This window comes from Brassica napus, chromosome C7 (assembly GCF_020379485.1).
Source record: "Brassica napus cultivar Da-Ae chromosome C7, Da-Ae, whole genome shotgun sequence".
Lineage (NCBI taxonomy): Eukaryota > Viridiplantae > Streptophyta > Magnoliopsida > Brassicales > Brassicaceae > Brassica > Brassica napus.
The window spans coordinates 46,304,160-46,326,933 of record NC_063450.1 but is presented as its reverse complement, the minus strand read 5'-3'; the positions used below and the strand labels follow the sequence as shown (position 1 = coordinate 46,326,933).

Genomic DNA, 22,774 nt, shown 5'->3' with positions numbered 1-22,774 from the left:
TTGATATGTAACGGTGTTTTAATATATCAACAGAGAGAAAAAAAAAAGGTCAGAAGATATTGAGATGGTGCGTGATCCGCAGAGAAATTGAGATTTTGGTTGGGCCACGTCACCCAAAAAATCCAGGTTTTGGATAGATATTGATATATACTGCCTATTTTGCTTTGTGTTTTCTTTTTTTTTATTATATGGCTTTTAAGAGAAATGTAAAATGAGAATTTTTTAGAACTATATAAAATGATAGTTGCTTTCATTCATTGAATGTTTTATAACAACCAATGTACCAAGGTGAGAAAGATGTAGAAGTTTATAACAAAATAGGAACCTCTTTTAAAATAAATATGCTGATAAAGAAAAAAATCGTAACTACTTAACACTAACACAAATGTTTCGACTAAGCTATGGTTCATATATATATATATATATGTATATAGGAGTTTGTAGTTTCGTATTTAAAATTATTAAGTAATAACACAAATTTGTTTAATATTAGCTTAGATAATATCTATACTAATAAAGTAAAATAAACTATCTTTCGTTAAGGTATCTAAACAAGTAATGCACCAAAAATTTGACACTTAATCAAAAAATTAAATTTATAAATTTGACACTTAATCAAAAAATTAAATTTATAATTATCTTTCATATTTCTTATTTTTAATTATTTATCACAACTAAAAGTTTTAAATTTTTTTCTAATCATATATATTTTCAACTCAACCAAATTTCTAACATCAGTTTACCATAAAATATTTAATTTAATCTAAATAAATACATTAAATAAATATAAAATAATTCATACAAATAAAGATACAGAACCCATTTCCAAATTTGTTTCGTTTTATCAAATTAATACCAATGAAAAAAAAACTTTATCTTGAATTTTTATCCAAAATATGTTCGGTTAACGACTATATATTGAAGAACTTTCTCGGAGAATTGCTTATGCTTATGTGAAGTGTGCATCGCGTTAGCGGAAACGCACTAAGAGTGGTTTCAACATACCCAACTTGTATCCTAATTAAGTAGTCTGGCACTTGTGAAGATGGAGTAGTAATATAATGTCTCCAAGACATATAGTGATGACTGCTTGTTGAGGTCTTGAGAGCATGTCTATTAGTAAGAGACTATTAAGGGTTCTAATGAATTATTTAGTAGTTAATTTTGTGATTTGAAAACTTAAGAACCCTTATTAATCTAATTAAAAAATTTCTCCTCCAATGGAAGAACCTCGTTGAGTTCTTAATTTTTTTGTTCTTTTTTTTAGAAAGTTGAATAATTTTATTTATAAGATGAAAGAATTGCATACATGACATGAAAATATATGAGGGGGAATACACAAGATGTGTTACAAAATGAGAAAATACTAGTGAGACATGTCAGAAAAGTTATGAATTATAAACGAGAGGGGCCATGATTACCTGACACCAGCATCACCAACAATACCGATGGCCATTCCAGCAGAAAGACCAGCAAGGCCACAAGCAAAACCAGAGGAGAGATGGGCGTATCAGTCGAAGAGGTAGTAAGATTTAGCCTTGGGGTTAATACCGTACTGATGATAACAGCAATAACCATAGATACCCAAGACACCAGCCATAACAACGGGGACAATAGACTTCATGACCAACTCAGGTCTCATGACACCCATAGATGCCACACCCACACCACTCTTGGCAGTCCCATATGCAGCTCCCATGCCTAGTCACACAGTAAACTCCACCACGGTCAGAGAAATTACACAATACTTGTATTCTTCTATTAGATCAAATGAAAGTAAGTCAACGAGCATTGGATCTCAAGGAAAAACAAAAAGAGAAAAGGAGAATTGACAAGGGATGAAAGAAAGTCAGATGATAACTAAGTAAATCTCTACTTCCCAGCCACGGTAATGCGCAATTTTCCCTATAGCTACATTGGCTATGTCAGGAAAAGAACAGATGACTTTAGAAAACTAAAAAAATCAGATCACAAGAATCAGATCCAATGCCTAAACTAGAATCCGAGAAAGAAACAGATAGTTCACTGAATATCGCTAAAGTCAAATCAAATCCAATAAGAGGAACATGCAGATCGGTTAACTTCATCGGGCCGATCCACAACCGAAACTTCTAGAGATACATCATGAACACACACAAGACCAGAGCGCAAAGATGAGACAAAAAAAAAACAGAAAAGAGAATGGAATTATAGGAGAAGACGAGGGCTGCGGCAGCGCCAATGAAGCCGAAGAAAAGAGCGGACTCATCGCCACTGAACGTAGACATTTCCAACGATTCTCGATCTTAAGATGACGCCAATGAATCTGATTGAATTGCGTTGGAGTTCAGAGGGTTAATGATTGTGTAACATCCCGCGAGCTGTTGTGATATATGAAAAGGCTCAAGAGAATTGATTTGACTACCTATGTCACCAAAGTTGACTTACCTTTTCCGGAGCACATCATAAAAGAACTCCAGAGTTAAGTGTACTTGAACTGGAGTAGTGGAAGGATGGGTGACCTATCGGAAAGTGATTCGCGATAGCATGCGAGTGAGGCCAAAGCATGGGAAAATGTCGGGTGGTGATTGCAGGGTCAGTAAACAAGACTCTAAAGCCTTGGAAAATTAACGGACCGACCGTCAGACAGGATGGGGTCCACAGGCCGAGAGAGCGGGCGTGGGTGGCCCATTAGCTGTGGGCGGTCGGGGCGTTATAAGTGGTATCAGAGCTGGTTAGCCATCTCAGTTCTGACCTGAGAGACGTCTTGAGACCTGTCGTGGAGCGCAACGAGGACGTTGCGTTCTTTGAGAGGGGGTGAATTGTAACATCCCGAGTTGTGATATGTGAAAAGGCTTAAGAGAATTGATTTGGCTACCTATGTCACCAAAGTTGACTTACCTTTTCCGGAGCACATCCTGAAAGAACTCTAGAGTTAAGCGTGCTTGAGTTGGAGTAGTGGAAGGATGGGTGACCTATCGGGAAGTGATTCGCGATAGCGTGCGAGTGAGGCCAAAGCATGAGAAAAAGTCGGGTGGTGATTGCAGGGTCAGTAAACAATGATTTCGAGCCTTCAGAAATTAACGGACAGACCGTCGGATGGGATGGGGCCCACGGGCCTAGAGAGCGGGCGTGGGTGGCCCATTAGCCGTGGACGGGTCCGGCGTTATAAGTGGTATCAAAGCTGGTTAGCCATCTCAGTTCTGACCTGAGAGGCGTCTTGAGACCTATCGTGGGGCGCAACGATGACGTTGCGTTCTTTGAGAGGGGGTGAATTGTAACATCCCGAGTTGTGATATGTGAAAAGGCTTAAGAGAATTGATTTGGCTACCTATGTCACCCAAAGTTGACTTACATTTTCCGGAGCACATCCTGAAAGAACTCCATAGTTAAGTGTGCTTGAGCTGGAGTAGTGGAAGGATGGGTGACCTATCGGGAAGTGATTCGCGATAGCGTGCGAGTGAGGCCAAAGCATGGAAAAAGTTCGGGTGGTGATTGCAGGGTCAGTAAACAAGACTCTAGAGCCTTGGAAAATTAACGAACCGACCGTCAGACAATATGGGACCCACGGGCCGAGAGAGCGGGCGTGGGTGGCCCATTAGCTGTGTGCGGTCGGGGCGTTATAGATTGATGATGGATGAAGGAAAGAGAGACATTCATTGCAGTCGAATAGGAAACTACCACCTATGGATTCTTACCATCCCTTAAAATCCCAAATTAAAGATCGGTTCTCTGCTTTCTTTTTCTTTTTCTTTTATTTTTTTGCTTTTATTTGTTTGGAACCTCTTCTAGGGACTCCCGATGGAGTTGGTCTGAGGAGCACATGTTCTCCTTAGAAAAGTTGGCCTACATTGTTCCTCTTGCCATTATGCAATGCAGGACGACCACCTTGCTTATCAGTTTCCTAAAGAGATTGTGTTCCAACTGATCGTGAGGATCAAGATAGGCATACAACATTTTCATTACGATGCATGCAAATGAGTTTCACCTTTTTTTCTTGTCAGTTGCATGATATTTTACCATCCTGTGGTTCAGAAATTTGCATGGTCTATACTGGGTTCAGTAAAATTGGCACTAAAGGGTTGTCAGTCTTCCTCCCATACCTTTTAATTTCCTATTCAGAGTGAGTTGTGGCTTTCACTAATAGATCGTTATTATTTGGTCATCATTCATACAAAACTTTGAATATGTTTAAAAACACTTTGAATGATACAATGGATGGAACTTAAACAAAAGCTGTCAACCCGCTCTCTTCAGAAAGTCATGTGCCAAGAGCAGCATGGGACTATAACCCATTAATATTTAATAATTTGATCTGATATAGACAAATTATCTATTTCCTGATAACTTAGCAACTAACGCAACATATTCACCATTATTTCTATCAGTCCTCTATGTGTCCACTCTGGACTTGGATTTGGACCTTGATATATATATGTTTATATTCTTTAACGTTGAATATCTCTTTCTTTTCTGGTATTACACGAACAAGATACAACCTCACCACTAATCTGACAAACATTTGTTTCCTTGACCTCTTTTAATTTATCTACTTAGACTCTGATGCATTCGTAACATTCTCTAAGATAAAGTGTCTATTTTAGATCCCTGTGTAAGACCCCCGAACCATCCTAGGCATAGGTCAATCCACCGGCCAACAATCAAATAAGAACATGACCGACGGACGACCCACACCAAGGGTTGGAGATGAAAGGCCAACCGGCCAGCCAACAATCAAACAAGAACATGACTGACCGTCCAACCCAACACCATGGTCCGGAAGCGCTACGTGACGGGTTAGGAACGATCCGGCCAGAGTCACAAAATTTACTCCACGACCTCGACCACTTCGTCCACTAACACGTCCGGCTGCGTCAAGGAACAAGGCTTTGCAACCTGTACCTAGAGTTAGCGTTTTCCGTTAGATCGAGGCCTAAGACTTTTCAACCCGTACCACGACCTAACGTTGTGTTAGACCGGACTAGTCAAATATCAGAGTACTCATGAAGCGCATATAAAACAATTACTTTTATTGATTTAAGAAATATTCATACATTAAATAATTCAAGACTGGGCCCGGCCTAATGCCAAATCGAGTCAACATAACACAATTCACAATACCGTTTACAAAAGGCATGAAAATCTACACCGGCGGTCCTAACGTCCAGCACCATGCTATCCAATCATCCTTACCTAAAGCGACCTGCAAAAAGGACAACGGAGTTGGATGAGTAATCTAGTATTACTCAGTGAGCTGGCAGCCTCTACCCGCAACCTAGACTCTAACCCAGACAACCCAAAATAACAATCAATCTAGCCCTAGCATGCAATATAAGCTAAGGCTAAGCAAACCGTTACTAAGTTAGACTTGGCCTCCTGTCATAATCTAACTTCAAGTAACGGGAACCTGCATTTAAACAAGTCAACAACCAATCCCTAGTTAACCATATATACGCTTGAGTTCAGTATTCATGTAGTGTTAGACACTTAGACTATACAAGTATCATGAGCCGGTCGACCAACAATCAAACAAGAACATGATCGGCCAACCAATGATACCGCATAGCTTTAATATCCACCACCCTTCACAAGCAATCCCTCAAACACATACAGGCCAACATCAGGCCTACACTAACAAAATACACACCAAGCCTAATCCGGTACCTAAACCAGACGTAGGACTTAATGTCAGAACCTGCAAGTAAACAATCAACAACCAAACACAATCACAATAATAACAAGATAGTAACTACCAATGACTCGATCCTACTCGTAACACCGTATATCGGTGCTACATTAATTCGAGGGTTCCATAACCCTCTACGACACACTAACACAACACTCTAACCTGGGCCCTGGTGACTTCGTGTTCCTCCTCTCTATCGGCAATATCCTATCTCCCTACCACAAAGGCCAAAAGAAGGAACTTTCAACCGACCGCGGCCCACAGTCCTTCGGGTCACCGCGCGACAGCCCACAGTCCTTCGGGTCACTGCCACATTACACCGTCGTGTAATCACTCAGCCATAGGCCATGACCCCGTCTATCTGAGTCTTCCCGATCCAGCGAATAAGGGGTTTCCTTGAACCCGCTGAATACGAGGGCGAGGAAACACTAGTCCACCCCAAAACATACCTAGCATGGGCGGGTTTCGCACCTGCTGTCGGCATAACACACACTCGACACAATTATCCCTAGGAAAGACCTAAGGGACAAGACTCCAACCCAAAACTAAACAATATATAGGAGTCTACGAAAATATCAACCAATACTCGTAGTCCAGCCTATATGGCATAGGACCCGTAGTATCAACATCACAACCAGGAGATCGGCCTATATGGCCAAGATCCCTAAACAACAATATTATCACTAAATAACTCAACCAGTTAGTCACTCCCTTACCAAGAGATGACTAACCTCAATCAACAAGATTAACTAAACGAGCAAGCATTTAATTAAATTTACTCAATCAATCTACTCAATCAAACCGTTACCCAGATAGTTCGGCCTCCTGCTACGACACTATCTTTAAAGATAACGGGAACCTGCACTCAATCATATCAACACGCAAGAATAGAAAACATGATGCATCCTAGCCTTAGTCCTAGTCAGGTTATCAACTCAGTCTTAATTCCATTCATCTCAGCTTAGCCCTTGCTAAACTGAGTCCAGTTCCATAAATAAATAACCCTAAGGACTCTACCATTCAATAGAGTGATCATTCCAATCTATATGCTACTCGATCTACCCTAAATTCCAAATGGAATTCACACAAAACCAACTCACAGTGTTCTAGCGGTTTGTTGGTCGGAGAGAGAGCTTAGCCAAAACCCAATGCTGACATCTTGGACGGGCTGGACTGGACTGATCAGAACTTGGACAGAACCTCCCTTAGCTTCTGGTTGATATTCGGACTTCCGGGTAGCGTATCGGCTTCAAAGCTTCGACTGATCTGAACTAATCTGAGCAGCACCTCTACTTGATCACCAAAGGAAAGGCTTGGACGAAATGGTTTGGACAGAGCTTATGCTTAGAGATTGCATAAATTCTTCGATCGGGCAGAACTTCTCTTCTCGGTGATATCTCGGTCTTCCGAAAGAACTTTTCTTCTAAAACTTCTTTTTCTTTCTCTTTCTCTCACTAGCCACGTTTTTAAGTGTCTTTGGTGTGTGATGGATCAATAAAAATGAGCAGGGGGTGAAGGGTTTATATAGAAATCGCCAGCTAGTCAGACGGTGCCACCCAAGCGGCTGTGCGTCGTCCCGCATGCTTCCGGTCGCATGCGTTGCGACACACGGGCGTCCACATGTCCTGATGCATGCTTCCTTTACATGCCAGAAGACAGCACCACGTCCAGATGGCTTGCTGCATGGCTGGAGTTCATGCGTCGCGACACACCGGCCTCTGCGTGTCGATTCGCATGCGCAGATCGCAGGTATTGCGACACCTCGAGCTACGACTTGTCAAGCTGCATGTTCAGCACCCATGCACGTCTACACCTCCTCCTTTTGTTGACACTCAGCTGCTGATATTCTAGACAGAACGTCCTGGCCATATGCATAGAGACACCTCGAGCTTCTTGATCGGTTTACGCGATTTTTGACCCTTCCGGCATATTTTCGACCCGTGATTAATCCCGAATATTTTTCCTCTCCCGTTCTGATGAGCTAAATATTCTTAATAGACTCCAAAATATTTCTGACCTTGATGAAAAATATTTCCCGAGTCTCCAGCTTCCTCGAAAAATTTCATAATACCGAAATTAGGGTTTTTGCCCGATTTCGGGTTTTCCCCGTCGTGCTTCGATTCCGTCGTGCTTGCTTCCCGTCCTGATTAATTCCCGTCCTGCTTCCAACTTATTATGTCTCCAGAATAATATTTTACTGATACGAAGATTTTCCGAGAAAACTTCGTAATGAAGAAACGTCGGTCTTCAAAACGTCGAGCTTCTGAAACGTCGTGCTTCCAAAAATGTTATGCTTCCAAAACTTTCGTCTGATCAATCTAAGACATCTTCTAACTATGGTCGAGCAGCTTATTCAACTCATAGTTCCCTCGCAAACAATTCTTCGACCACCTCGTTCTTCGAAATTTGCCGATCGATCTTTACCGCCCACGATTCGACCACCACAAAGACACTCGACCATTCTCTTTTTTTTTTTTTAACGGGTTTCTACACCCCCCCTCCCCGAGATGGTAAAGAGATCAACAACAAGATTTCTCGTACCTTTTTTAGAACCAAGCCATTCACAGTACCCTATCTTTTTTCTTAATTTGTCCTTCAAATTGCTCAACCTTAATTTGCTTGTTCGCCATCCATTCTATAAAAATGTTATACCACTTTTTATGCCTAAAACTTGAAACCGATCTTTAAAAATGCCTTGGAAATTTTAAGCCAAAAAAAAATGCCTTGGAAATTGATCGGTTGCACATAAACTTAAATCGCTTCTAACAATCTGATTGCACAAGCTCACAGAATGACTGCAGAATCTCACACTCACTCGCAATTGATTTAACAAAATCCTTAAAGTATTAATATATATTCAGCCATTGACAAGTTACTAGTAGTGGCTGTGCTATCGCGGTGTTATAACCAAAATTCAAACCAGAAAATATGCATGTGGTGAGTGAGTTGTGTACTGAAAACTACAAATTATACGGTTATACATAGATGCACTCTTAAGCATTTCATTCATATATCTTCGAGTCATTGCCATCCCCACATCGTTCTCTTTGTTAAAAACAAAAACAAAAATGGTTTAGCTTTTTAGGTGCAGCCCCTGACAATTCAGCATATATTTCTTTGACTCATTCCTACTTGTAATTTGACAAGAAATACAAGACTTGATGAGTCAATGATGAAAGCCACCTCAGAACCGTCTTCAGTCAGTTCTATTGCCGATTTGGAAATATTGTCAAAGAATTCAATATATATCGCGTAAGTTGAGAATATTCTCGTTCGTTTTATATCAACTAGGTAAGAAACCCACGCGATATCGCGTGGGAACTCATTTTTATAAATAAATATATCATATTATAATTTATATATTATATAAAAAATAATTTTAGTTTCAAAAAAAATCTCATGTCAAAACGTAGAATATATGTGTTTATATTTATTTATACATAATATTAAAAAATATATATTCTATAATTTTAAATTACAACTAAAATACAAATACATCAATACTAATAAAATTATACATTTTTATTATTTTAGGTAATTTACTCTAAAATTTTAAATTATATCAATTTATAATAAATAAATAAAATCTCTTATTAAACAAAAAATCTTTTTAAATAAAAAAAATGTATCGTTTACGTTAGACGGTTGTGTCCTAAACGAAAAAGTGCGAACGACTCATAACCTAAGACGTACGAACACGTCCTAAACTAAAGGATACAAACATGATGTCATTCAAGAGGTATGAACTTGCTCCAAGGGGTGGACGAATGTGACTTGACCGAAGATATGAATGTGTCATGACCAAAAAAGTGTAAATGGCGTGAACGAAATGGTGTAAATTGAAATTGAGATCCATAAGACAAAAAAGTTTCTGGATGGGTAAAAACAGCCAAAATCTAAAAAATATTAAGAAAATGACATATTCTAATTTGGATAGACTTTCTATGTTGTCGAGAAAAGGTCATACTCTTATATCACTTGCACCATGGTTAACCATAAGACAAAAAAGTTTTCGGATGGGTAAAAACATGTAAAATCTAAGAAATATTAATAAAAATGGTATATTCTAATTTGGATAGACTTTTTATGTTTTCGAGAAAAGGTCATACTCTTATATCACCAGCACCATGGTTGACCTTTAACATTCTCTCAGTGATGTCTCGTTCGCACTTTTTCAGTCACGATCCATTCTTACCTCTTCGGTCATAATTCATTGGCACTCCTTTAATTTGGATACGACTCGTTTGCACCCTTTCATTCACGATCCATTCACGTTCTTTCAGTTACGATCCGTTAACACTCATACGGTTACGATCCGTTTACTCCTTTTAGTCACGACATGTTTGCACTTTTTTTCACTACCCATTCGAAATCTTTCGGTCACGACCATTTGCACCCTTTGGTCACGACCCATTTGTAATTTTTGGTCACGACCCGTTTGCAACCTTTCGGTCACAGCCATTTGCAATCTTTCAAACACTACCATTTGCACCCTTTCGATCATAACCCATTTGCACGCTTTCGGTCATAACTCATTTGTACCCTTTTTGTCATGGTCAAGATCCATTCGCATCCTTTCGGTCATGATTAACTTCACATCCTTTCGGTCAAGAACCGTTTGCACCCTTTCGTTTATGACAGTTCACAGCCTTTCGGTCACGATCCTTTTGTACATTTTTGGTCATAATATATTCACACCCTTTCAGTCTCAACACTTTCACACCCTTTGGATCATGATACGTTTGTACCTCTTGGATCATAGCATGTTCGTACATTTTAGATTATGACGCGTTCATATCTCTTAGATTACAACACATTTATACATCTCTGTTGATGACACTATATAAATATATATATTTTTTAATCAGTGTTAATATTTTAAGTTATCTTATATGAATTTTTTTTGTATTTATTAGTATTGAGATGAAAATTTATGTCTTTTTTGTTTTTGCTTTACTCATCTATATATTAATACTTCATTAATATTTGTAGTTGTTTTAAATAGACTTTTAATGTTGGCCAAAAAAGATCATACTCTTATATCACCAACATCATGGTTGACCTTTACCATTCTCTCGGTGATGTTTCGTTCACACATTTTCAGTAACGATCCATTCTTACCTCTTTGGTCATGATCCATTGACAGTGACACACCTTTGGTTACGACTCGTTCACACTCTTTTAGTCAAGATCCATTCACACTCTTTCGGTAACAAATCGTTCACACCCATTTGGTTACGATCCGTTCACACCCTTTTTTGGTCATGACCCGTTTACACTTTTTCGGTCGTAACCCATTCACAACCTTTCGATCACGACCATTTGCACCCTTTGGTCACGACCTGTTTGCAATTTTTCGGTCACGATCCATTCGCAACCTTTCGGTTACGATCATTTGCACCCTTTCGGTCATAACCCATTTGCACCCTTTTGGTCACGGTCAAGATCTGTTCCTACCCTTTCAGTCAAGATGAATTTCACATCCTTTCGGTCAAGATCCATTCACACTTTTTAGTTTATGATCATTGGCAGCCTTTCGGTCACGACCTTTTTGTATATTTTCGGTCAAAATACATTCACATCCTTTCAGTCACAAAACATTCATACTCCTTGGATCATGATATGTTTGTACCTCTTGGATCACAACACGCTCAATACCTTTTAGATTATGATGCGTTCATATCTCTTAAATCACAACACATTTGTACCTCTTCCTTGATGACACCACGTAAATATTTATCATTTTTTAATCATTGTTAATATGAAAATTGTATCTCTTAAGTTTTTTTTATGAAAAGTTATTTTTATTAGTATTGAAATGAAAATTTATGTCTTTTTGTTTTTACTTTATTCATATATATGAATAGTCACATCTTTCAATTTAAAGGTGGTTATTTTGAAATGATACTTTTATGAATAGTCACAACTTTTCAATTTAAATAGTCACATCTTTTCAATTTTAAATATAATTATTTTGAAATGATAGAAGTATGAATAGTCACAACTTTTCATTTGAATAATTACATATTTTACAATTAAATTCTAACTAATGCACAACTCTTGAAACAAATAACGAAAATACACAACTTTAACAAGAAATACAATTTTATAAAAATACACAACTTTTCATCATTGTTTGGGTTTTTCATGTAAAACATTTAAGCGATACAACTTTTACGTATAAAACTTAAGAGATTCAAATTTTCACATTAATCAATACACTGATTTTTAGAAATAAAAAAATTGCAAATATTTATGAAATATTAATAAATAGATATGAGCAAAATAAAAACGAAAAGACATAATTTTTCATCTCAATACTAATAAATACAACTTTTCATATAAAAATTAAGAGATGCAACTTTCATATAGATGAATAGTAACATTTTTCCAGTTTAAAAGTGGTTATTTTGAAATGATACTTATATGAATAGTCACAATTTTTCAATTTAAATAATCGCATCTTTTCAATTTAAAGGTAGTTATTTTGAAATGATACATATATGAATAGTCACAATTTTTTCATTTAAATAATTACATATTTTTAATTTAAATACTAACTAATACACAACTCTTCAAACAAATAATAAAAGGACATATCTTAATATATAATGAAAATACACAATTTTTAACAAGAAATAAAATTCTTATAAAACACACAATTTTTCAACGTTGTTTGAGTTTGCTATTATTAATTGTTTTTTTTTCTTCACCATTTTATTTGATTAGTGAAAATTATGCTTTGAGAAGGCATGGACATTGGACTATTTATAGATTTTCAAAATTTTGTTTGAAGAGTCACATCTTTTGAATTAAAAGGTTGTGTCTTTTTGTAATTATACTTATATGAAAAGTCACAACTTTTCAATATAAATGGTCACATTCTTTCAATATAAATAATTATTTTTAAATAAAAAGACACAATTTTTAATTGTTGAAAAGACATAACTTTTCAACATAAGTGGAATTCACAACCTTTTGAATTAATTCAGATTGCTATTATTAGTAGATAATTTAGCAGGACAGGACACATCGACCGCTACTTGTATCCACTGAGAGTCCAAACCATCTTTTTCTCTTAGATTTTCGTCATCACTAACGTCACAAAATTGCGTTGCGGGTTGCTACTCTTCTTCTTTATAATAGTATAAGTTCTTTGTCAGTATAATAATCTCTATATAAATCTAAACTTCTGTATTGTCTTTCATTCATTACAAACACCAAAAATAAAGAAAATGAATAACGATAGTGATCCATCGAAGTCACTCACCAGACCACACTTTCTGTTCGTGACATTTGGAGCACAAGGCCACATCAACCCATCTCTCGAGCTCGCCAAACGCCTAGCCGTAACCATCACCGGAGCTCGAGTCACCTTCGCCGCCCCAATCTCCGCACACAACCGCAATATGCTCTCCAAAGAAAACGCCCCCGAAACCCTAATCTTCGCCACATACTCCGATGGCCACGACGGCGGCTTCAAATCCTCTACTTCCTCCGACAAATCTCGCCAAGACGCAGCCGGACAGTACATGTCTGAGATGAGACAGCGTGGCATAGAAACCCTAACCGAACTAATCGAAGATAACCGGCGTCAAAACCGGCCTTTCACCTGCGTGGTTTACACCATGATCCTCCTCACTTGGGTCGCTGAGCTGGCGCGTGAGTTCCACATTCCTTCTGCTCTTCTCTGGATCCAGCCAGTAACCATATTCTCCATCTTCTACCACTACTTCAACGGCTACGCAGATGCAATCTCAGAGATGGTTATTAATAACAACCCTTCCGGTTCTATTAAATTACCGTCTCTGCCACTGTTCCGTCTCCGTGATCTTCCTACCATCTTCGTCCCTACAAACGCATATTCGTTTCTTCTCCCGGCGTTTCGAGAGCAGATAGAGTTACTGAAGCAAGAGGAAAACCCTATGATCCTTGTCAATAGTTTCTAAGAGCTTGAACAAGAAGCTCTAAGTATGGTTCTTGATAATATCAACATCGTCCCCGTCGGTCCGTTGATAACCTCAAGGACCGACTCCGGGGCTGATGGTGAATATGACGAGTGGTTGGATACGAAAATAGATTCATCTGTGGTTTATATTTCATTCGGGACGCTTGCCGTGCTGAGCAAGAAACAGCTCGTGGAGCTTTGCAAGGCGTTGATACAGAGTCGGAGACCGTTTCTGTGGGTGATTACGGACAAGTCTTACAGAAGTAAAGAAGATGGTGAAGAGAAAGAAGAAGAGGTCATAAGTAGCTTCAGAGAAGAGCTTGATGAGATAGGAATGGTGGTTTCTTGGTGCGATCAGTTTAGGGTTTTGAAGCACAGGTCGATCGGTTGTTTCGTGACGCATTGCGGGTGGAACTCGTCGCTGGAGAGCTTGGTGGCGGGAGTTCCTGTGGTTGCATTCCCGCAGTGGACTGATCAGATGACGAACGCGAAGCTTTTAGAAGAGTGTTGGAGGACGGGTGTGAGGGTGGTGGAGAAGAAGGAAGGGGAAGAAGTTGTGGTGGAGAGTGGGGAGATACGGCGGTGCATTGAGGAAGTGATGGAGGAGAAGGGGGAGGAGTATAGAAGAAACGCGGCGAGGTGGAGAGATTTAGCGGCGGGGACGGTGAGAGAAGGAGGATCATCGTTTAATCATCTCAAAGCTTTTGCAGACGAGCACATGTGAGATTTGATCTAGATAGATGAATTCAGTTTTGTTATTTCCTTTTTGATATTTACATCAGTTAATTACTACGTTATTTTTTTTTGTAACACTCTGGTTCTTGCACTTTTTCTCCTTGGGGTGAACCGTCTACCACCATATATGTATACAAAACATTACGCAAAACATTACGTTAGCTGATTTCTAAGTAAAGAATATATAATAATTCTATGAAACATTACAGTAGCTGCAACTAATACATGTTATATTTGATGTCAAAGACAAAACATGTTATGATCAATCATATGAACATGTTTCATATATCAAAAGTTCAAAACAAATCTTCATTTCTTGGCTTCTTGTGTTTATTGATTGAGATGATGTATGCACGCAAAATTTAATACGAACCCGGTTTCATCAATAAAAATTACAATACTGTGGCTGTGGGAGAAGCTCTTCTGAAGAGAGGGATCATGGTAGTTGGAAAGTGCAAACGATGTGGTGAGGTAGAAACCACTACCCATGTAATGTTCCTCTGTCCGTTTACGAAAAAAGTTTGGGAGGAAATTCCAGCGTTATTTGTCCCAAGTCCATCGAATGTAAGCTCAATTAAGGGAGGAGTTACTAAAAGCCTGCACAAGAATGATTAATCTCCCACCGGTGGGAGTAATGTCACCCGTGGATCATGTGGGTGCTCTGGACAAGTAGGAATCAGCTGGTGTTTGAGGATAAGTCTTTCTCGGAAACGGAGGTCTTAGGAAAAGCTATAAAGCACGCAAGAGAGTGGCAAGACTCGACTACAAAAGCGGTACCTCCCTCTATTTCACCTAGAGACTGCTCCGCTAGTGTGCCTCAAACGCAGCAACCGGAAACTTCAGCTTGCTGCTTCTCTGATGCAACCTGGAATAGTGCATCTTGTGCAGGAGGAATGGGATGGATTTGCTCCGATTCTGCTGGCGCTACTCTCCTGCAAGGCTCGTCTTCATGCTCTATTGTGGCCTCAGCTATAGTGGCAGAAGCGTTGGCTCTCAAAGCGGCAATCAAAGCTGCTATCTCTCACAATATCAAGGATCTAATCTGTTTCTCAGATTCAAAAGGCTTGATTAATCTGATCACATGAAACACATCTGTGATTGCTCTTCAAGGGATTCTCCATGACGTCAGTGTGTTGAGTAATTCCCTATCTTCTATCTCTTTTAAGTTTGTACCTCGGAGTTGTAATACGATCGCAGATCGTTTGGCCAAAGAGGCTCTGTTTCTGTTTCAAAACTCTCCCTCTGTGGGATTAAACCTTGTAGCTTAAGTTTCTTATTGAAGTTATGTTTGACCAAAAAAAAAATTACAGTACCGGTTTGGGATAGATTCCGGTTCAAGATATGAATTGATGATAGACAAGAAGGGAGAATGTGGTCACGTATGCTTTGTCTTTTGTATGTTTGTGATATGACATAATGTGTGTGGTGTTGAAACGGGTAAGCCAGATTTGTGATCTGTGATTGGTCAGACTTTTAACTCATAAGACCTTCTGAAAAGAGACAATTAAAAAGCATTGACAAAGAAGTTAAAGTTCATTTTCTTACAATTAGCAATTCGAACAAGAAAAGTATCATAATTAAAGTTTAATACTCATATCTTTTCTTGATCAGCCTATCAAAAAAGAAACACAATTACACAAACCAGCAAGAGTATAACAATTTGAATTGTCTTGTACATGAGTGTGACATGACGAGTTGATCACATCTCCGGAAGAGAAAGTATCTAATGCACCATTTTGTTAATTAATCACTCACTCATATTCATTCCGATGGTTCTAGAGACCACACGCATTATGCAACTTCCAATAATTCTTGCAAGTTAACTTGGACCACACGAATGGATCAATTTTTAGCGTTCGCTCACAACAAGTAACTATATTATAATGAGTTTTTGGAGTTACAAATCACCAGAAAGTTCCATAGAGTAATGTGGCATATATACTACCATAACATTTGGGTCCCTTAATTAGTTAACTCGAACATAAATGTGTAAGACACTTCTAGATTGTTCAGAAGTTATAACATTTTGTTTTGGTAATGGCCTTATGCTTCAATAAATGTTTTGAGCTTGAAAATGTTTTCAAGCTATGTGTCATTCATGTTTGCATCGTCAATTTAATATAAAGATTAAAGATATCAAGCTCCAATTTAGTAAACTTTCAATAACTTGTTAAAATGATGATATACGTAATTTATATATATACATATGTAAACTATAAATATGGTTGGTTAAATTGTTACAGAATAAGAAAACAATAGTACGTTATATGGCCACATAGTCCTCCTGGAACCTGGCAAGTTGCATTCAACCGAGCACCGCTACAAACACTTTTAGGTTCATGAATTTATACTCCATCGATCCCAATTATTTTCTTAACGTGTGTAAAGTAAACCAATAAAAGATAACGTAGAAATAAGTTAGAGTTGAATTCAATTTCTTTTAACAGAAAGCGAATTATATATGACCTCATTTCTCATCACTTTCTCGAGTCTGATTATTATTCGAAACCTAATAATTTATGATATTAATTTAAATCGTAGCCACTTATATATATGGACCTGGTCATTGATAGAGGAGGAATGACAGCATCCACTCACGTCGCTCGTCAAACCAAACATCTATGTATCTAATAATTAAGAACCAACAAAAATAAATAAATTAAGCTCAGATAACTTTTTTATATAAAACGTCAGCCATTTCTACTCTCACTAGCTCACCATCAAGGCATCAAGCACCAATTTCTATTTCACGTGAGCAAAAAGATATATACATCTTATAAAACTCTTCACGAGAAGATATATTTATTATTTATTTTAGTTATTTATATTTTAAGAAAATGAAAAGTATGATCCTGAAGACAACACCAGAACTCTTCCAAGGAGATGGAGTGCACCGTACGGATCATCTTGGCAAAAACCGATTGGTTAGTCGATCATACCGGCTAGGTAATGGATCAAGCCGGTTTGCTAAAATTGGCACAATCCATTGTCAACAGTTTAGCGTAGCAAAAACCGGTTTGCATCGTGAGGTAAAGACTCGAGCCATCCTTAGCCCCGTGTCCGAGCCGGCCGCTACCCAAACCAAAAAGGTAAGTCTTCCATTTTAATCGATCTTTCTTGTGGGTTTTAATTATAGTTGTGGTCGTGGACCGATCTTCATAGGCTTCCTTGTGTTTTTTTTACGCTTATTATTTTTCAACGTGAGATTCGTTATTCAAATTCTCAGCGATCATTGGATCGATCGAGACCATAGCAGCTCAATTTATTATTTTATTTAAACTCAAGTCTGTGAGTAAAACCCGGAGATCGATGCTTGGTTTATTCTCCTAGTTAGAACACAAAACGGGTTACGCAATCGTGACACTGGTTTTGTCTTCTGAGAGTGAGGATTGTTGATGTTGATTGGTTCCGTAACTCTAGTTTAAACACGAAACGGTCCAATTTTAAAACTGGTACACGAAATCACTATAAATTGAAAGAGACGTTAACCGTAAATATGATCTAACTCCGGCTTAGTAAACCGGTTAGGTTTTTAGCAAATCTCTGGTCCAAATTGGTGGCGAAGGCCAAAATAATTGTTTGAGTGAACCGTGCACATAGATAACATAAGGACTTGTGCTTTTGATCAGATTCTTGTGCCACTTGGTGGCAGATAGTAAATGAGATATGGTTTGACACATCTATGACGAGTCACCGAACGGAAACGTCTATAACTTTTAGCATTTCAAGGTTGGAGTTTTGGAATGATCTCTTAAGAAGATAATACTTTTGTTTGCTGACGTACATGCAAAACCAAATTGCCTTATAGATTCCATAAAAATTATACAAAATGAACTATCCTGGAAACTATTATCTTAATAAGAGAAATAGTGACATTTAATTTCTTATCAATTTGGTTTAGTATTTGGTTTGAATATTTTCTATTTTTATTTTAGTTTAAATTACAAAAATTATATTTAGCTTATAGATAAATTAGTCATGTCCAATTTAAGTTGGATAGAATTCATCAATTTTATCTGCTTCATCCAACCTTTTGAGTATATAAACACGTACATGCCCTTCTTTAACTCTTCAACATTTCTGCATTCTAAATTCAATAATAAAAAAAAAAAATGATGCAGCGGGTGTTCACCTTCGGAAAAGGAAGAAGCGAAGGCAACAAGGGCATGAAGTCCTTGGTATGTACCATCATCACCATTAGTTCATTACCAAACCATATTATACATCAATCAATGTTTTTCTTGTTCTTCAATAAAAAAAAAATGTTGATGTAATAGTTGGGAGGTAAAGGAGCGAACCTGGCGGAGATGGCGAGTATAGGCTTGTCGGTGCCGCCGGGACTAACCATATCAACGGAGGCTTGTCAGCAATATCAGGTCGCCGGCAAGAAACTTCCTGAAGGTTTATGGGAAGAGATTCTAGAAGGTCTTAGCTTCATTGAACGTGACATTGGAGCTTCCCTCGCCGATCCCTCCAAGCCACTCCTCCTCTCCGTTCGCTCCGGCGCAGCCGTAAGTTAAAATATCTATATGTTTTTGTTGTCACCATAATTTATATGTTTTTTTAAAATAAAATAAAAAAGACAAACCATGGACTTGTCTTATATAGATCTCAATGCCCGGTATGATGGATACTGTTCTCAACCTTGGTTTAAACGACCAAGTTGTGGTCGGTCTGGCCGCCAAAAGTGGAGAGCGTTTCGCTTATGACTCTTTCCGGCGGTTTCTTGATATGTTCGGTGACGTTGTAAGTCCTCTGTTTTTATACAGTTCCTGATAACTTGTGCTACAAGAAAACTCTCTGACTACCTGTTCATTGCTTTCTTGATCAATAAAAGGTGTTAGGGATCCCACACGCCAAGTTTGAAGAGAAGCTAGAGAGCATGAAGGAGAGCAAAGGAGTCAAAAACGACACCGAGTTAAGCGCAACTGATCTCAAAGAATTGGTTGAGCAGTACAAGAGTGTTTACTTGGAGGTCAAGGGTCAAGAGTTTCCTTCAGGTTTTGATATGATTCCTGTTTCTTTATATATGAGATTACATTCAGTTAATTAGCTCCATAACATTTTTTTATGGGTTAATTACAGAACCGAAGAAGCAACTGGAGCTAGCGATTGAAGCGGTATTCGACTCTTGGGACAGCCCTAGAGCCATCAAATACAGAAGCATTAACCAGATAAGTGGATTGAAAGGAACCGCGGTGAACATTCAATGTATGGTGTTCGGAAACATGGGGGACACTTCAGGGACTGGTGTTCTCTTCACCAGGAACCCTAGTACCGGAGAGAAGAAGCTCTATGGCGAGTTTCTTGTCAATGCTCAGGTTTGGACTACTTACAGCAATTTGATCAGTTGTTTCTAAAATCGGAAACTCATGAACTCCAAAATGTTATGGACAGGGAGAGGATGTGGTTGCAGGGATAAGAACACCAGAAGATTTGGACACAATGAAGAGATTAATGCCACAAGCTTATGCAGAACTTGTAGAGAACTGTGACATCCTAGAGGGGCATTACAAAGACATGATGGTTAATACAAACACACAATTCTATTAGTACTAATGAAGCAAACATGACGCATTATTTAGTTTGAACAATGGTCTCAAATGTGTGTTTGCAGGATATCGAATTCACGGTCCAAGAGGAGAGATTGTGGATGCTGCAATGCAGAGCGGGTAAGAGAACGGGTAAAGGTGCAGTGAAGATAGCGGTTGATATGGTAGGTGAAGGTCTTGTAGATAAATCAACTGCAATCAAAATGGTGGAGCCTCAACATCTTGATCAGCTTCTTCATCCACAAGTAACATATATAGACAAATGATTCAATTATTATGTTTTGCATATGAGTCGCACAATCAGAGATCAATGAAAGTTTTTTCTTTTCTTGATGGGTTAGTTTCATGATGTGTCGGGGTACCGTGAAAAAGTGGTGGCCAAGGGCTTGCCAGCGTCTCCAGGAGCGGCGGTTGGACAAGTTGTGTTCACGGCTGAGGAAGCCGAAGTTTGGCATTCTCAGGGCAAAAACGTGATTCTGGTAAAAAAACAAAAAAAAACTCATTAATGTCTGAATAATATAAACCGACAACGCTGCGATGTCTGAATGAGTCTTTGTCATGAGATTTAAGGTTCGAACGGAGACAAGCCCTGAAGATGTTGGAGGCATGCACGCGGCTGAAGGAATACTGACGGCGAGGGGAGGAATGACGTCACACGCGGCGGTTGTTGCTCGTGGTTGGGGAAAATGTTGCATCGCCGGGTGCTCAGAGATTCGCGTGGACGAGAACCACAAGGTTTCTTTACTTGATTGGTTCTCAAGTTAGGGTTTTTCAAAAATTGGGGGAAGCTTGTTTGTCAAGTTATTGAAATATTTTTGAAATTTGCAGGTTCTTTTGATTGGGGATTTGACGATAAATGAAGGTGAATGGATCTCGATGAACGGGACAACAGGTGAAGTTATATTAGGGAAGCAAGCATTGGCTCCTCCTGCTTTAAGTGCAGATCTTGAGACTTTCATGTCTTGGGCTGATTCTGTCAGACGTCTCAAGGTGTGTATGAGTTTCCTTCTATTATATTCTACATTTTTCAATCTTTTTATAATATTAATGTCTTGATGATCAAATAAGGTTATGGCTAATGCGGATACACCTGAAGACGCCACTGCAGCTAGGAAAAATGGTGCTGAAGGGATCGGTCTTTGCAGAACAGAGCATATGGTATCACTCCTCTGTTCTTGATCCCATGTTTTTGATGTTTGGATCCATGTTGTTTTTCATGTTGTGTTTGGTTTTTGGTTGTTAAGTTCTTTGGAGCAGATAGGATCAAAGCAGTGAGGAAGATGATAATGGCGGTGACAACAGAGCAAAGGAAGGCTTCTCTAGACGTCTTGCTTCCTTACCAACGTGCTGATTTCGAAGGGATCTTCCGTGCAATGGACGGTAAACATATTTTTGAGTCTCTCTCACATGTAAAACGTAAAACATGCATTATAACCCCTTTGATGCTCTTATTCCTATAGGTTTACCGGTAACAATCCGTTTGTTAGACCCTCCGCTTCACGAGTTTCTCCCTGAAGGTGATTTGGACGCTATAGTACACGAGGTAGCTGAAGAAACAGGCATGAAAGAAGATGTCATCTTGTCACAGATTGAGAAACTCTCTGAAGTCAACCCAATGCTTGGTTTCCGCGGTTGCAGGTTCTGAGTTTATTTACTTCACTGCAAAACAACAGTCCGGTTAATTTTTGTATATTACAGGCTTGGAATATCATATCCAGAGTTAACAGAAATGCAAGCACGTGCGATTTTTGAAGCAGCAGCGTCAATGCAGAAACAAGGCGTTACTGTTCTTCCTGAGCTTATGGTTCCACTTGTAGGAACTCCTCAGGTATGTAAAAACAAACATATAGTTACTCTTTGTAAGATAGTTCAGAAACATTTTTAAAGAAATGATGATGATGGCAGGAACTGGGACACCAAGTTAATGTAATCCGGGAAGTTGCAAAGAAAGTATTTGCTGAGACGGGTCATACCGTGAGCTACAAGGTTGGGACAATGATTGAGATCCCTCGAGCTGCGCTCATTGCAGATGAGGTAAGTGTAGTAATGTACTTACACTATAACAAGAAGAAGTTGCTAAAGTAGAAGAAACCCTGTTTTTGTGATAGATTGCGGAAGAGGCAGAGTTTTTCTCGTTTGGGACAAATGACTTGACACAGATGACATTTGGATACAGTAGAGACGATGTTGCAAAGTTTCTGCCGATTTACCTCGCCAAAGGAATTTTACAGAACGACCCTTTTGAGGTAATGTAGAGAAGTTCATTTGCTCTCTCTCTCTCTCCAAAAGGTAAAATCTTGATAGGTCTTGTTTATATGTTTGTACCAGGTTCTTGATCAAAGAGGTGTAGGGCAACTGGTCAAGATGGCAACAGAAAAAGGACGAGCGGCTAGGCCTAACCTCAAGGTAAGTTGTGTTTGTGAATTGAATTTGAATCACATAGAGTTTGAGATTGAGTGAATGAGTTCTGAGTTAATTAATAAACAGGTTGGAGTATGTGGAGAACATGGAGGAGAGCCATCATCCGTTGCATTCTTTGCTGAAGTGGGACTTGACTATGTTTCTTGTTCTCCTTTCAGGTACATTATTTAGTTACTGCTCAATCAAAACCTAACTTTTTCCATTAAATAAAAATCTGATTGATGTAAATTTGGGTATTTTTGTTTTTGTATTTGGTTGAAGGGTTCCTATTGCAAGGCTAGCAGCTGCTCAAGTTGTTGCTTGATGAAATCTGGATGGCACTATTCTGTGAATAAAGAACTATATTTTTGGAACAAAAATTAAAGAAATTGCATTTTAACTTTTTGCTTTAAAAATAATTTCATGTATTAACTGAAGTGTTAATAAAAGAAAGAATATTGTTGGATATTTAAC

General features: G+C 38.6%; 4 protein-coding genes across 4 annotated transcripts; all 4 read left to right on the top strand.

Moving 5' to 3' along the window:
- The first annotated feature begins 12,900 nt into the window (after positions 1-12,900).
- On the top strand, positions 12,901-14,514 carry LOC106445814 (UDP-glycosyltransferase 75D1-like). Its single transcript, XM_048762857.1, has one exon. The coding sequence runs from the start codon at positions 12,901-12,903 to the stop codon at positions 13,612-13,614; it is 714 nt and encodes a 237-aa protein (XP_048618814.1). The 3' UTR covers positions 13,615-14,514.
- Positions 13,639-14,514, top strand: LOC125590017 (UDP-glycosyltransferase 75D1-like). The gene has a single exon (XM_048762858.1). The coding sequence runs from the start codon at positions 13,639-13,641 to the stop codon at positions 14,335-14,337; it is 699 nt and encodes a 232-aa protein (XP_048618815.1). The 3' UTR covers positions 14,338-14,514.
- Positions 14,515-14,998: 484 nt separating this feature from the next.
- Positions 14,999-15,433, top strand: LOC106448167. Its single transcript, XM_013890092.1, has one exon. It carries the CDS (start codon positions 14,999-15,001, stop codon positions 15,431-15,433), a length of 435 nt encoding a protein of 144 aa, XP_013745546.1.
- Positions 15,434-17,008: 1,575 nt separating this feature from the next.
- On the top strand, positions 17,009-22,768 carry LOC106400973 (pyruvate, phosphate dikinase 1, chloroplastic-like). The gene is made up of 20 exons (XM_013841387.3): positions 17,009-17,437; positions 18,470-18,526; positions 18,626-18,859; positions 18,957-19,094; positions 19,186-19,348; positions 19,434-19,669; positions 19,746-19,874; positions 19,966-20,145; positions 20,242-20,379; positions 20,471-20,635; positions 20,729-20,890; positions 20,969-21,058; positions 21,145-21,280; positions 21,361-21,538; positions 21,599-21,728; positions 21,806-21,934; positions 22,009-22,146; positions 22,229-22,306; positions 22,388-22,479; positions 22,583-22,768. The coding sequence occupies exons 1-20, from the start codon at positions 17,186-17,188 to the stop codon at positions 22,623-22,625; spliced, it is 2,868 nt and encodes a 955-aa protein (XP_013696841.1). The 5' UTR covers positions 17,009-17,185; the 3' UTR covers positions 22,626-22,768.
- The last annotated feature ends 6 nt before the right edge of the window (positions 22,769-22,774 follow it).

Excerpts from the sequence above, each read along its gene's own strand:
- LOC106445814 (XM_048762857.1), top strand. The coding sequence starts at position 12,901 with ATGAATAACGATAGTGATCCATCGAAGTCACTCACCAGACCACACTTT.
- LOC125590017 (XM_048762858.1), top strand. The coding sequence starts at position 13,639 with ATGGTTCTTGATAATATCAACATCGTCCCCGTCGGTCCGTTGATAACC.
- LOC106448167 (XM_013890092.1), top strand. The coding sequence starts at position 14,999 with ATGTGGGTGCTCTGGACAAGTAGGAATCAGCTGGTGTTTGAGGATAAG.
- LOC106400973 (XM_013841387.3), top strand. The coding sequence starts at position 17,186 with ATGAAAAGTATGATCCTGAAGACAACACCAGAACTCTTCCAAGGAGAT. Across the intron at positions 18,527-18,625 it reads ACAAGGGCATGAAGTCCTTG|TTGGGAGGTAAAGGAGCGAA; the intron begins GTATGTACCATC and ends TTGATGTAATAG. Across the intron at positions 22,307-22,387 it reads CGGCTAGGCCTAACCTCAAG|GTTGGAGTATGTGGAGAACA; the intron begins GTAAGTTGTGTT and ends ATTAATAAACAG.